Below are 12,066 nucleotides of genomic sequence, written 5' to 3' on the forward strand. Positions count from 1 at the left end.
GGGGCTGCAGGCAGCACAGCCGCGGGCAGATCGGCGGCGGCAGCAGGCAGCGCAGCCGCGGGCAGATCCGGAGCGGCGGCAGGCAGCGCAGCCGCGGGCAGATCCGGAGCGGCGGCAGCAGGCAGCGCAGCCGCGGGCAGATCCGAAGCGGCGGCAGCAGGCAGCGCAGCCACAGGCAGATCGGCGGCGGCAGCAGGCAGCGCAGCCGCAGGCAGATCGGCGGCGGGAGCCGGCAGAGCAGCAGCAGCAGGCAGGAGAGGCAATGCCGCTGGCAGATCAGCGGCGGCATCAGCAGGCGGTGCCGCAGGCAGTGCGGCGGCATCAGCAGCCGGCGGTGCCGCGGGCAGTGCGGCGGCATCAGCAGCCGGCGGTGCCGCGGGCAGTGCGGCGGCATCAGCAGCCGGCGGTGCCGCGGGCAGTGCGGCGGCATCAGCAGCCGGCGGTGCCGTCCAACGCACAGCCGGAACACGCAGGTCCGGAGCCGGCAGGAAGGGTGCTGAGCGCGTGGGCGCCCTCCCTTTCAGGGCTTTGGGAACCCGGGGAATGCCGTCTCTCGCGGCGCGAATTCCTCCCTGCCCCAGACGCTCCGGCCGATAGTCATAAGCCTCCATCGGAGGGGGCTGCTCCGGAAGCGAGCTGGCCAGGCTCGTAGCGCTGGTGTCTTCAAAGGCGGGGAGGAGATAGCAAGCTCCTAAGAAGAGCGACGGAGTCTCCTCCTGTTGCTTCTCCCCACGCTCGGCGAGCCGGCGTTGCAGCCGACGGAGGCATTTCCGGGCTTTACCTAGAGGGTACTCCTGCCCCGGCGGGCGCTCCTTCCGGAGCAGGTCCCGGCCCCGGCTAGCCAGCTCCAGGGCTAGCGGGTCCTCCTGCACCTCGGGCTGGGCATGCCAGTACATGAAGTCCTGCAGCAGTCCGAGCCGGTGGTGCTCGGACTGCTGCTTCATGCTTTCCGGGAGATCTGTCATTCTGTCAGCCTCGGAGGTGAACGCGAGCACGGAAGCAGGCGAACGAAGCCAAAAGATCCGGTGAAGGGTTTATTAAAGGCAAAAGGACAGGTGCAGACAACGACGGACCATACAACGATGACAGATCTGGGGAAACAGACTGAGACTCGGACTAAATACACAGGACTAGGCAACAGATAACGAGCTACAGGTGGGAACAATTAGGGCGAAACAGGAGGTAATGAGGTGGGCGTGGCACACATCGGGAGCGGACGGAGCGGGGCGTGACATTTATTAAGCATTATGAATGCTCTATGAAGCTCTCATCTATAGTGCACTATAGATACCTTCATAATGCATTTTAATGGTCAGTATAAGCTTATTCACTCTCCTCACCGAATTCCGTCTCACTGTCCCCTCATTATCTGCTATCATTGCTTCATTTAACCTGTCGCTCGCGTGCTGTTGTATTCCATTGCTCTGTCTGCAGTACGCCGCCCCGGTGGTGAAGTACGACCGAAATGGGTTCAGGCCCCGGCACAGGCAGTTGATTCTCACTCAGGCCGCAGTCTACCTGGTGGAGGAATCCAGGGTCAAGCAGCGGGTGGAATACGGCTCCCTCAAAGGTCACAGGCACAGCTGCGTTTGTGTATCACATAGCTGTCTTTTTAATAATAGTGATTCACCTCAGCTTGTGCTGATGTTTACTAGTTTTTCTGTTAGCATCTGCTCTGAATTACATTACTTCTGGATCAACTGAAGGGACACTGGGGCAAATGTTACCTGCTGTATGTGTTTGCAGGGGTGTCTGTCAGCCACCTGAGTGACAACTTCCTGGTCCTGCACGTCACCTGTGATGACCTCAAACAGAAGGTTGGCAGAGTCTGTGTCGGTATAACAGGCAAACTGCTACACCGGCCAAACAGTCTGCATGCTTGTACATCTTGGTTCTTCCAACATTTCAACTCTTCATGCTTTCTTAAAAATAATCCCGTTAATTTATTTTTGTTCATGTCTGTCTAGAGTGAATCATGTTACTGTATTTTGATTACTGTGAATAAGGCAAACTAATGAACTGGTTTGTGAAATGAATTATTTGTTTGTTGGCCATCGGCAAACTTGGCTATGGGGGAATTTCAGACTGGATCATGTTTTACAGGGTGCAGCGGAAATTATTTGGAGGTTATATGCAGTGAACTGAGCTCCTCTCCAGAACTGAAAGTAACTTCAATGTGTGGCGCTTTAGGTTTGGCCTCGGCTCCCTTGTGCACCTCACTCATGAGCCGTGCTTGTGTCTGCAGGGTGACGTAGTCTTGCAGTGCGACTCCTTGTTTGAGGTGATCACTAAGCTGAGTGTTGAGGCCAACAAAGTCAGCGCCATCAGAGTGGTGAAGGACAGGTGAGCTTCTCGTCCCAGGGGGGCAGGGGCCCGCGCTATTTTGGGGGCCGAGATCTGATTGCTATTGCTCTACAGTGTCAGGTTTGACATCCATCCAGACAGGGTGGGCTACGTGGACTTCAACAGCGGCCAAGAATCCATGGTGTACAGGGCTAAAAATGGGCACCTGACTGTGGTGAGTGGACACCAATCCGTGTCTGTCCGGTACACTATTAAGCATCCAGTGTCAAAAAGCACAAAAAAGTATGTGAACCCTTTAGAATTACCTGGTTTTCTGCATTACTTGGCCAGAAAATGTTACATAATCCGATCTTAATCTATATTAGTTAATCTAAGTTAGTAAGTATAGACAAATATAATGTGCTTAAGATAATAACACTTGTCTTTATTGAACATATCCAATAAACATTCATAGTGCTGTGGGAAAAAAGTAAGTCAACCCTTGAATTTAATAATTGGTCAAACCTACTTTGACAGCAATAACCTCAACCAAGTCCTTCCAGTAACTGCAGATGAGATGTACACAACGTTCAGGGGGAATTTCCTTTCATTCTTCCTTATGGAACTGGTTCAGCTCAGCCATATTCTTAGGGTGGCTGGTGTGAGTGGCTCCCTTGATGACATTTTACAGGGTCTTCACTGGGTTAAGGTCGGGACTCTGACTGGGACACTCCAAACAGATATCATTCTTTTTGAAGCCATTTAGTAGTACAATTGCTTCTATGTTTAGGGTCATGGTCCTGCTGCATTACTCAGCTTCTACTGAGCTTAAGCTGGTGGACAGCCACCATGACCTTACAGGATAACAAGATCATATCGGGATTTCATTTTGCCCTCGATAATGGCGATCTGCCCAGGCCTTGAGTCAGCAAAGCAGCCCCAAATCATAACGTTCCTTCCACCCAACTTCCCTGCTGGGATGATGTTTTCATGTCGGGATGTGATGCCCTTATTTGTGCCTGTAACAGATTGATTCTTCTATAATAGTTCTGACTAATTATACACGCCCTCCTATTCCATAGACATTACATCACACACAGTAATCATACATTCACCACATTCACTTAACGTTTATTTTAAATCATTATTGATGTAATGCATTTTCATTAGAGATGATGGTCCTATTCTGATATTAAAATTTTGAATATCTGCCGATACCAATCCGATATTTACCCCCCTTTATCAGCAACTAAGCATTAAATGAAATGTTTTTATAAATACACAGCAAACTATCTGCATTTAGTGTTGTAGCGGCACTGTCTGAGTATGCAAAGAACAGGGAAATATAACGGTCCTGTTGTTTTAACAAAAGCTATGCCACTATGCTACACTATTTCACTGTTAATCTGTGTTTTTTCCCCTCATGTTCATGTCTGTGCATGATTAGGTTTAAGGTGTTTAAAAGTGAAAATTGTTACTTACCTCATGAATGGAAACTGTGCGGGCGCAATCGTTCAGTGTTTAAGGGCATTTTTGCACGCATCTGGTCTCATGCACCCTTACGATGTTTTCTTTTTAAACCTATATAACAGCTCAGTATGGGTTTGGAAGGAGAGGCGACTAGGTGTATTGTGAGCAAACTATTATTCAGGTTAGTGCAGTTTGGAAGAGTCATGTAAATAGTATACATACTGTATAATATTTTTTCCACTTTGATTGAGTAAACATTTTTGTATGTAGAATAACAGTAAATAAAGTGTGCATGTTCAATTTCCAGTCCTTGGTTTGTGGCTGCCACCCTTCAAATGCTGCTCCACAGTACCATATGTAGTGCTGCATATTCTTCCTGAACCTTGTTTCATCGGCGGAGTCCTGCCATCGACTCCATGTCTGTTCAGCGCTTTATGTTAACAGTTAACCAATTCCAATAATTCCTTCAAGCCTGTCACTGTTACTCTAAGGTTCTTTGTTACCTCGTTGAGAATATGCTGCTCCCACTTCTAGGGAGAGTAGGGAGAGGACTTTGCATTTTATCCTCTATACCGCAAATGAAGTACTGTACGAATTAGCATATAAAGGTTAAAATGCACGATAATTTCTTGTCATATCGGCGCAAATGCACATAAAATACATACATTTTCGCGCTGTTACAACAATCGATTGCCACACGTATCGCTTTTAAAAGTGAATGCGTACTTGCGTACCATTTATGTCAATCCCTGGCTATAACCCATACCTTGAAATCCTGCTTCACTGATTGGGCTCTGGGTTTGCTGACTTCCGACTCCATTGGGCTTTAGATGAAGTCATTAGACGGGGGGGGGGGGGGTTTCACATACTGTTTCCCAACCTACATTGTGAATTTTTGAATGATGAATTCAATATGTACAAGAACAATACAATAATTAGTGTCTTATTAGTTAAAACAGATTGTGATTGTTTATTATTGTAGCTTTTAAGCCAAATTTATATTTTAAGCCAAATTTAAATACACTATATGGACAAAAGTACTGGGACACACCTTTTAATCATTGAATTCAGGTGTTTCATTCAGACCCATTACCACAGATGTGTAAAATCAAGCACCTAACCATGCAGTCAGGTTTGCGAACATTTGTGAATGAATGGGTCATTCTGAAAAATTCAGTGAATTCAAGCATGGTACTGTCATAGGATGCCACCTTTGCAATGAGTCAGTTCATGAAATTTCTACCCTGTTAGATATTCCACTATCAAATGTAAGTGGTATTATTGTTAAGTGGAAGTGTTTATGAACAACAGAAATTCAGCTACGAAGTGGCAGACCATGTAAAGTTACAGAGCGGGGTCGCTGAGTGCTGAGGCACAGTGCTCTGTTGACGCAATAACTGTAGAGTTCGAAACTTCATCTGAAATTAATCCTGGTTCAAAAACTATACGACCGAAGCATCACGGAATGGGCTTCCATGGTGAGCAACTGCATGCAAGCCTCACATCCCCAAGTGCAGTGCCAAGCGTCAGATGCAGGACCACTGGGCTCTGGAGCAGTCGAAACGTGTTCTGTGGAGTGACTATTCACGCTTTTCTGTCTGGCAGTGATGAATGAGTCTGGGTTTGACAGATTCCAACAGAATATTACTTGCTTGACTGCATTATGCCAACTGTAAAGTTTGTTGGAGGAGGGATAATGGTATGTGTTGGTTTGTCAGGGGTTGGGCTTGGCTCCTTAGCTCCAGTAAATGGAATTCTTAATGCTTCAGCAGACCAAAACATTTTGGACCATTCTATGCTTCCAACTTTGTCAGAACAGTTTGGGGGATGGCCATTTACGCTCCCAGCATGACTCTGCCCCAGTGCACAAAGCAAGGTCCATAAAGACATTGTTGGGTAAGTTTGGTGTGGAAGAACTTGCCTGGACCACAAGGAGCCCATCAAACATCTTCGGGATGAACTAGAATGGAGATTGCTTGCCAGGCCTTCATGCCCCACATCAGTGCTTGATCTCACAAATGCTCGTCTGGATGAATGGGCAAAAATTCCCACAGACACATTCCAAAACCTTTTGGAAAGCCTCCCCAGAAGAGTGGCAACTGTGATAGCTGTAGGAGGGGGGACCAACTCCATATTGGTGTCTATGGATTTAACGGGATGTCATAAAAGTTGCTGCATGTATAATGGTCAGGTGTGCGAATACTTTTGTCCATTTACTATATAAATGCAGGTAATTGAAAACAGTTCACATACTTTTTCTTGCCACTGTAACTACACTGTTTTGTTGTGTCTATGGAATAACAGAAAACGATACAGTGCTGTGAATGATCTTGTTCTGGTACAGGGTTCTGCTGTGACATGAGTTTCTTGACTCTCTCTGTGACCATCATCTGCAGGAATCTGTTCGGCCCAAGTATTGATGACGCGAGTCTGCCTTGGGCTGGACGTTAGGTACCCACACTACAGCACATCCAGTCTCCCAGAAACCATGCAAAGTTCTCCGGAAAGAGTTTCCAAGCATCGCCGAGTAGGAAGATGCCCTCCTGAAACCTGAAAGTTACGTAACCAGCTGAGATCGCCTGTTTGGACACCCAGAAAGATGGCTACCGTGGTCATTGTGCACCCACAGAGGCCAGCACTACAGTTGAGAAGCCCTTCAGGGCCAGGACTGCCTTCCTGCAGACTTTTGTACCATTAGCCTTTTCTGCTATGGTATGCTAATGGCCACCAGCTCATCTTTTGGACAGTTATATTTGTGTAGCTCTGACCTCATCATCTGGAAAAACAAGGGCTATCAGATATCATTACTGGGGCGGTATCATTTCTGGCTTTACTCAGTTTACTATATGAAATTTCTGTGGTTTTGCAACAGGGCTGGAAATCTCATGATCTGGTATCTTTTTTCGAATTATCGATTTAATATAATTAGTTGCCCACAGCCCTATATTGGATAAGCAGCTGGAAAGATTAATAGAAGTCATTAGGTTTGCAGCTGAAATTTACAAAATTCATAAATGGAGGTTGTAAATTCTGTTTACAGCTTCAAAGCCTTGTGTTATGTGATTTTTATACTTATGATTGGTATCCCATCCATTGTGACCCCTACACGGTGCCCTGTGCTTCACGGAATAGGCTTCAGGCTTAAGACGTTATGGAAGATCGGTGGATGTACTTACAAAAAAAGGATTAAATTAAAATCTATTACAGTACAACATTGCTTTGCATACATCTTTGTTCTGTACAGAGTGGACAACTACCTGTCACAAAAGCCCTGGGCGTCTGATATCATCAGCTGAGCATTCATACAAGAACATATAATATACATGAATATTTAAAGTGAGGTTCCAAGTTCCAGAGTACTTCTCTTCACACCTTGCTTCGGTGATAACCCATGCATGTGAAACACATTTTGTGGGCACGGGTTACGGCAAAACCTGTTTTCTAAACATGTTCCCACCCCAATTCCAGGAGCTGGAATAAACATGTACTTTAAAAGGTAGGGCTGAACTCAACTGGGATTAAAAATTGGCAGATAGTCCTCCATTGGAGGGGGTGGGGGGGGGTCATACCGGGAAAATACCCACTATGCCAGATGGCCAATCCAGCTCTGCTCAAAGGTTTCCGATATGCCACACCTTGCAAGCAGCTTTCCTCCTGATACACACAGTTGCCTGTCCCCAGCTGAAAACGGATATGGCAGAAGTTTAACTGGCAAAAATCATGTAGATATAAAATGGTTCAGAAATGAAGCAGACTTTGCAGAAAGCTATCAGAGGACAAGTGGATATTATGGGAATGTTCAGTAAAGAAAATCTTGAGGTGTCAGAATATGGTTCAAAAATCTAATTCTTTTTGTATTTGAACGTAACAGAAATAGTGCAGTGTGTAAGTTTTAGCACAGGAAAAACGGAAGGGATTAATCACGGAATATTTTGTGTGTTAACTGGCTGAGAAGCAACAAGTTGAATGACCTTGGTCTGACACTGGTATCCTGTGGAGTATGACAGAGACGGGACAGAAACTCCGCCACCTCACTGGCAATGATGGTTGGGTTAGGGTGGATGACAAAGGTGTTGGCAGCCACTGTCATCTCCCAGGCATCCACAAACCCCACCTCCAGGTCCCCGAACACCTTCCTCTGAGCCAGGTTCTGCAGGTGTCCGTGCCAGTCGCTAAAGCGTTCTGGTTCTGAGGAGAGCTCCCTGGTGTTCTCCAGCTTGATGAATATGCGGGTCCTGGGCCTGCGGGCCTGCAGCCTCTGGATGGCCCCCCGCAGGCTCAGCAACCTGCGGACAAAGAGCTCCAGGGGGTAGGCCCGGAAGTGCTGCCCCACTCCGATCACCACCACTGTGTCCTCTCCCTCTGCTCCGATAGCATCCAAATCCCGGGAAATATAGGGAGCCTCGATGAGTTTAATTTTACTAACTGTAATCCTGGGATGACCGTGATTTCTCCAGTAGACGGTGTAGTTGCTCTTGATGTTAACAATCTTTATGAAGGAAAAGCCACGGTAGTCTTTGCTTTTATCTGCAAATTGAAGGTTAACAAACATTTCTAAGAGCAACTATGATGGGAAAAACATCAATTACTGTGATTCACCAATAAGCATGTCAAACATTTACTTGTTTTCCTTAATTAGGAGTAAAGTTTCCATGCACTATAATCATGTGTTAATCAGCTTTCCATCTTAGCAGACTTGCAATGTGTACATCAGCAGGGAAGAAAGAAGATATTAATAAAAATCAACAAAAGGGGAAAAAGTATTCTACATCTACAAGTTTAATGGTTGTGAGGACTGACCGTTTTGAAAGCTGTTCATAAACTCTATCCACTGACGCATAGTAGAGTCTCCCATAAGGTAGAGTGTCTTTCCCTTCAGGCAGCTGTTGATGGACTCCAGAGTGAAGAAGCTGCCAGTTTGATGGTACAAAGAAGACCACTGGTTTCTCCAGTAATAACCACTCGGGATGCTGGGACTGATTCTCTGAACACAATCCCTACCCATTTCATTTGGGCCAACTAGAAAGAGCGGAGAAAATTGAGATAAAATTAGCCACACTGTCGTTCCAAATTTTCTTTGAAAATTAGCTTGAAATGCCTAATCACAAAGGCTATTTATAAAATACGTGACAACGAAATTCAGTATTTATGCATTACCGTTATAATTTGCTGAAGATTATTCATGTGTACCTGAAACTCTAACAAAATTAATAATTCTTGACATATAATTAAAAAAATAGTGTGGGAAGCATGGACTGAAAACTAAACAGAAGTACGTTTTACCAGAACAGTTGCTGACATTCAGATTGCCAAAGTTGTTCTTTATCTTCACCCCAATATTATTCCTTAAAGAAAAAATGCATAACAGCCATAAGCATAAGGCTGAAAGCCTTGGAGGAAATTACTCTGGAAGCCACAAGAAGAGTAGCTCTGTTGACTTCAACACAGAGTCTGTTTTACCCGGTCAGTAGAGAAGCTTCCTCCTTGGTGAGTGGAGATCCTTGAGTGTTGAATGAAGACATGGTGTCAATCGAGTGACAGGGCAGGGTTGGGGGTATGTAACAGGCGTAGGATTCTCCGTCCCTCTCGTCTTTGTACTCGCACAGGGATTTACTCGCGTTCAGCTGGAAGCCGCACTCAGACGTCTCAGTTTTGCTCCCATTGACAAAGGTTCCTACGTGTGTTATCTTCTTGTAGTTGAGCTGCCTGGACCTCCACAGGGCCTGCACCGCCTCAGAGGAGTGCATGAGGAGCACAGAGACTTGCACCTCCCCAGGCCAGAGCAGGGTGAAGCGGACACGGTAGGAGCCGTTGCGGAGGTCAGTGACGGCTCCTGCGGCAGAGGCCTGTAGTTTGGGGGAGTGAATCCGGGCCAATATGAAGTCTCCTCCATGAGTCTTGGGCCTCCCACTGTGGTCCCGCATGTCCACACGCACATCTAAGGTGTCTCCCATACAGTACTGGGCTTGGAGATGCTCCAGACTGGCTGTGCTCTGAGCAGGACTGGAGGTGTTCTGGACAGACTCCCAGACAGATGTTGGAGGGAGATCCCACCAGAGGGAGAGCATCACATCCTCTACAGTCATCTCCGGATGTGGAACACTTGCGATGCTTGGCAGTCGGTGGATGCTGCTTGTTAAGTGTCTCTACATTTGAAAAAATAATGAAAAATTCATTGTTTATCCCTTTCATGTTCCAGCCTATTATTGCCAGTTTCTGTTCTTTTGCAGTACAGGTAAGAGTTACAGCGAGTAACTGACTGGCTTCTTCATAGTCACCAAAACGTTTCTGAGTTAAATTAGCCATGGCAATGATACCATTTTCAGTAGGGCGAAAGAGAAACAAGATTCACAGATAGGCTGTACGCAGCAGAAGCAACAACAGCAACAATACTAACGGAACCATTTTAATTGACGGAGCACAAATAATATAGTATCATGCTATTACTTATGTATTAATTAACTTTAAATTAAGTCTTAGTTACATACTGATCTCATGTTAATTTGTCATTAATGGATCGTGATGCGTGTTTTTTGTCAAGCAGTTACTATATTTATTACTATATCTGTTACTATATTTGTTAAATTTGTAAACCTTTTTGAACTACTGAAGGAACAAGTCATGAATAACACAAGTTAAATCTCATATTTGTTCACCATTAATAAATCATGATGCATCTTTTATCTACTATAGTTGTTACTATATCTATCAATTATGCAAACCTTTGTGAATTACTGAAAGAACTACTAATGAACTAGTACAGAACTCCTGAAGGAACAACTAATGAATAACAAGTGAAATACTGAATTCATGTTTGTTCATGATTTTAATTTCTATAGTAACTGAGTCATTACTAAGTATTTTTGCCCCATCAAGTAGAGTGACACAACAACAACAACAACAACAACAATAATAGCGACATAGCTTTGTCCTATTTAATTCAAAGAAAATCTTCATTACCTTTGTGAGTATCAGTACAATTGTAATGACGCAAAGAAATATAAAAAACCTCTTCAGACTTTCATTCCGTCTTAGATTTGCACTGTCAGATGTAGTGATCTGTGAAACGGCACACTTAAAGTTAACTGTATTTCTAAGCGTCGCTTAAACATTGTACTATGTTTTCTATTATCTGTTCACACTCATAACCAGAAAAGGTCCACGCTCTGACAGATATATTTATACTAATTTATAAATAACAATTTATTTCATGGTCTGTCAGTTAAAGTTACATTCAGCAAACTATTTCAAACATCACAAACACAAAGAGAACTTACCAGTGACTGATTCATACTTAGTGAGCAGCTGTATGCCTACCAGTCGGCAGGCGTGTGTGTGGGGGGTGGGGGGGGGGGGGGGGGGGTGGTGGAGGTCTGAGCACTGGCCCCTTTTAAAGAATTTGAAGTACCTCCCTTTAGAGTTACTGAGTGCCCCTTTAATCTATGTGTCAAAAGCTTTGAGCACCTGTTTCTCAAAAAGTTTCTGCATGGTACTGCTAGTCATAATGTATTGTGTGGACTGAAATACACTCACCTAAAGGATTATTAGGAACACCTGTTCAATTTCTCATTAATGCAATTATCTAATCAACCAATCACATAGCAGTTGCTTCAATGCATTTAGGGGTGTGGTCCTGGTCAAGACAATCTCCTGAACTCCAAACTGAATGTCAGAATGGGAAAGAAAGGTGATTTAAGCAATTTTGAGCGTGGCATGGTTGTTGGTGCCAGATGGGCCGGTCTGAGTATTTCACAATCTGCTCAGTTACTGGGATTTTCACGCACAACCATTTCTAGGGTTTACAAAGAATGGTGTGCAAAGGGAAAAACATCCAGTATGCGGCAGTCCTGTGGGCGAAAATGCTTTGTTGATGCTAGAGGTCAGAGGAGAATGGGCCGACTGATTCAAGCTGATAGAAGAGCAACTTTGACTGAAATAACCACTCGTTACAAATGAGGTATGCAGCAAAGCATTTGTGAAGCCACAACACGCACAACTTTGAGGCGGATGGGCTACAACAGCAGAAGACCCCACCGGGTACCACTCATCTCCACTACAAATAGGAAAAAGAGGCTACAATTTGCACGAGCTCACCAAAATTGGACAGTTGAAGACTGGAAAAATGTTGCCTGGTCTGATGAGTCTCGATTTCTGTTGAGACATTCAAATGGTAGAGTCAGAATTTGGCATAAACAGAATGAGAACATGGATCCATCATGCCTTGTTACCACTGTGCAGGCTGGTGGTGCTGGTGTAATGGTGTGGGGGATGTTTTCTTGGCACACTTTAGGCCCCTTAGTGCCAATTGGGCAT

General features: G+C 45.1%; 2 protein-coding genes across 4 annotated transcripts in view; one reads left to right on the forward strand and one right to left on the reverse strand.

Moving 5' to 3' along the window:
- The window catches only part of LOC111842224 (unconventional myosin-Ih-like), a 39,223-nt gene extending 32,419 nt beyond the window's left edge, over positions 1 to 6,804 (forward strand). For both annotated transcript variants that reach the window (XM_023808633.2, XM_023808634.2), the window contains 5 exons: positions 1,435 to 1,570; positions 1,747 to 1,817; positions 2,246 to 2,343; positions 2,419 to 2,518; positions 6,150 to 6,804. In XM_023808633.2, coding sequence (XP_023664401.1) covers positions 1,435 to 1,570; positions 1,747 to 1,817; positions 2,246 to 2,343; positions 2,419 to 2,518; positions 6,150 to 6,173 — 429 coding nt within the window. In that variant the 3' untranslated portion in view covers positions 6,174 to 6,804. The remainder of the gene's footprint in view (positions 1 to 1,434; positions 1,571 to 1,746; positions 1,818 to 2,245; positions 2,344 to 2,418; positions 2,519 to 6,149) is intronic.
- Positions 6,805 to 6,902: 98 nt separating this feature from the next.
- On the reverse strand, positions 6,903 to 11,101 carry LOC111842225 (NXPE family member 2-like). 2 transcript variants are annotated; one of them, XM_023808635.2, is made up of 6 exons: positions 11,031 to 11,095; positions 10,714 to 10,812; positions 9,214 to 9,899; positions 9,037 to 9,098; positions 8,554 to 8,772; positions 6,903 to 8,280 (listed from the first exon to the last, which is right to left on the reverse strand). In XM_023808635.2, exons 1-6 carry the CDS (start codon positions 11,043 to 11,045, stop codon positions 7,670 to 7,672), a joined length of 1,692 nt encoding a protein of 563 aa, XP_023664403.2. In that variant the 5' UTR covers positions 11,046 to 11,095; the 3' UTR covers positions 6,903 to 7,669. The 2 variants fall into 2 exon arrangements, with proteins under 2 accessions (XP_023664403.2, XP_023664404.2); XM_023808636.2 differs by lacking the exon at positions 10,714 to 10,812 and having other exon boundaries at positions 11,031 to 11,101.
- Between the last annotated feature and the right edge of the window lie 965 nt (positions 11,102 to 12,066).

The sequence above is a fragment of the Paramormyrops kingsleyae genome, chromosome 7 (assembly GCF_048594095.1).
Source record: "Paramormyrops kingsleyae isolate MSU_618 chromosome 7, PKINGS_0.4, whole genome shotgun sequence".
Classification (NCBI taxonomy): Eukaryota; Metazoa; Chordata; class Actinopteri; order Osteoglossiformes; family Mormyridae; genus Paramormyrops; species Paramormyrops kingsleyae.

What these genes read in the sequence shown, in the direction of transcription:
- LOC111842225 (XM_023808635.2), bottom strand. An exon ending in TTGTACTGATACTCACAAAG is followed by an intron (nt 9,900 to 10,713) that starts GTAATGAAGATT and finishes TTTCAAATGTAG; the next exon opens with AGACACTTAACAAGCAGCAT. An exon ending in GAATGTCAGCAACTGTTCTG is followed by an intron (nt 8,773 to 9,036) that starts GTAAAACGTACT and finishes CGCTCTTTCTAG; the next exon opens with TTGGCCCAAATGAAATGGGT.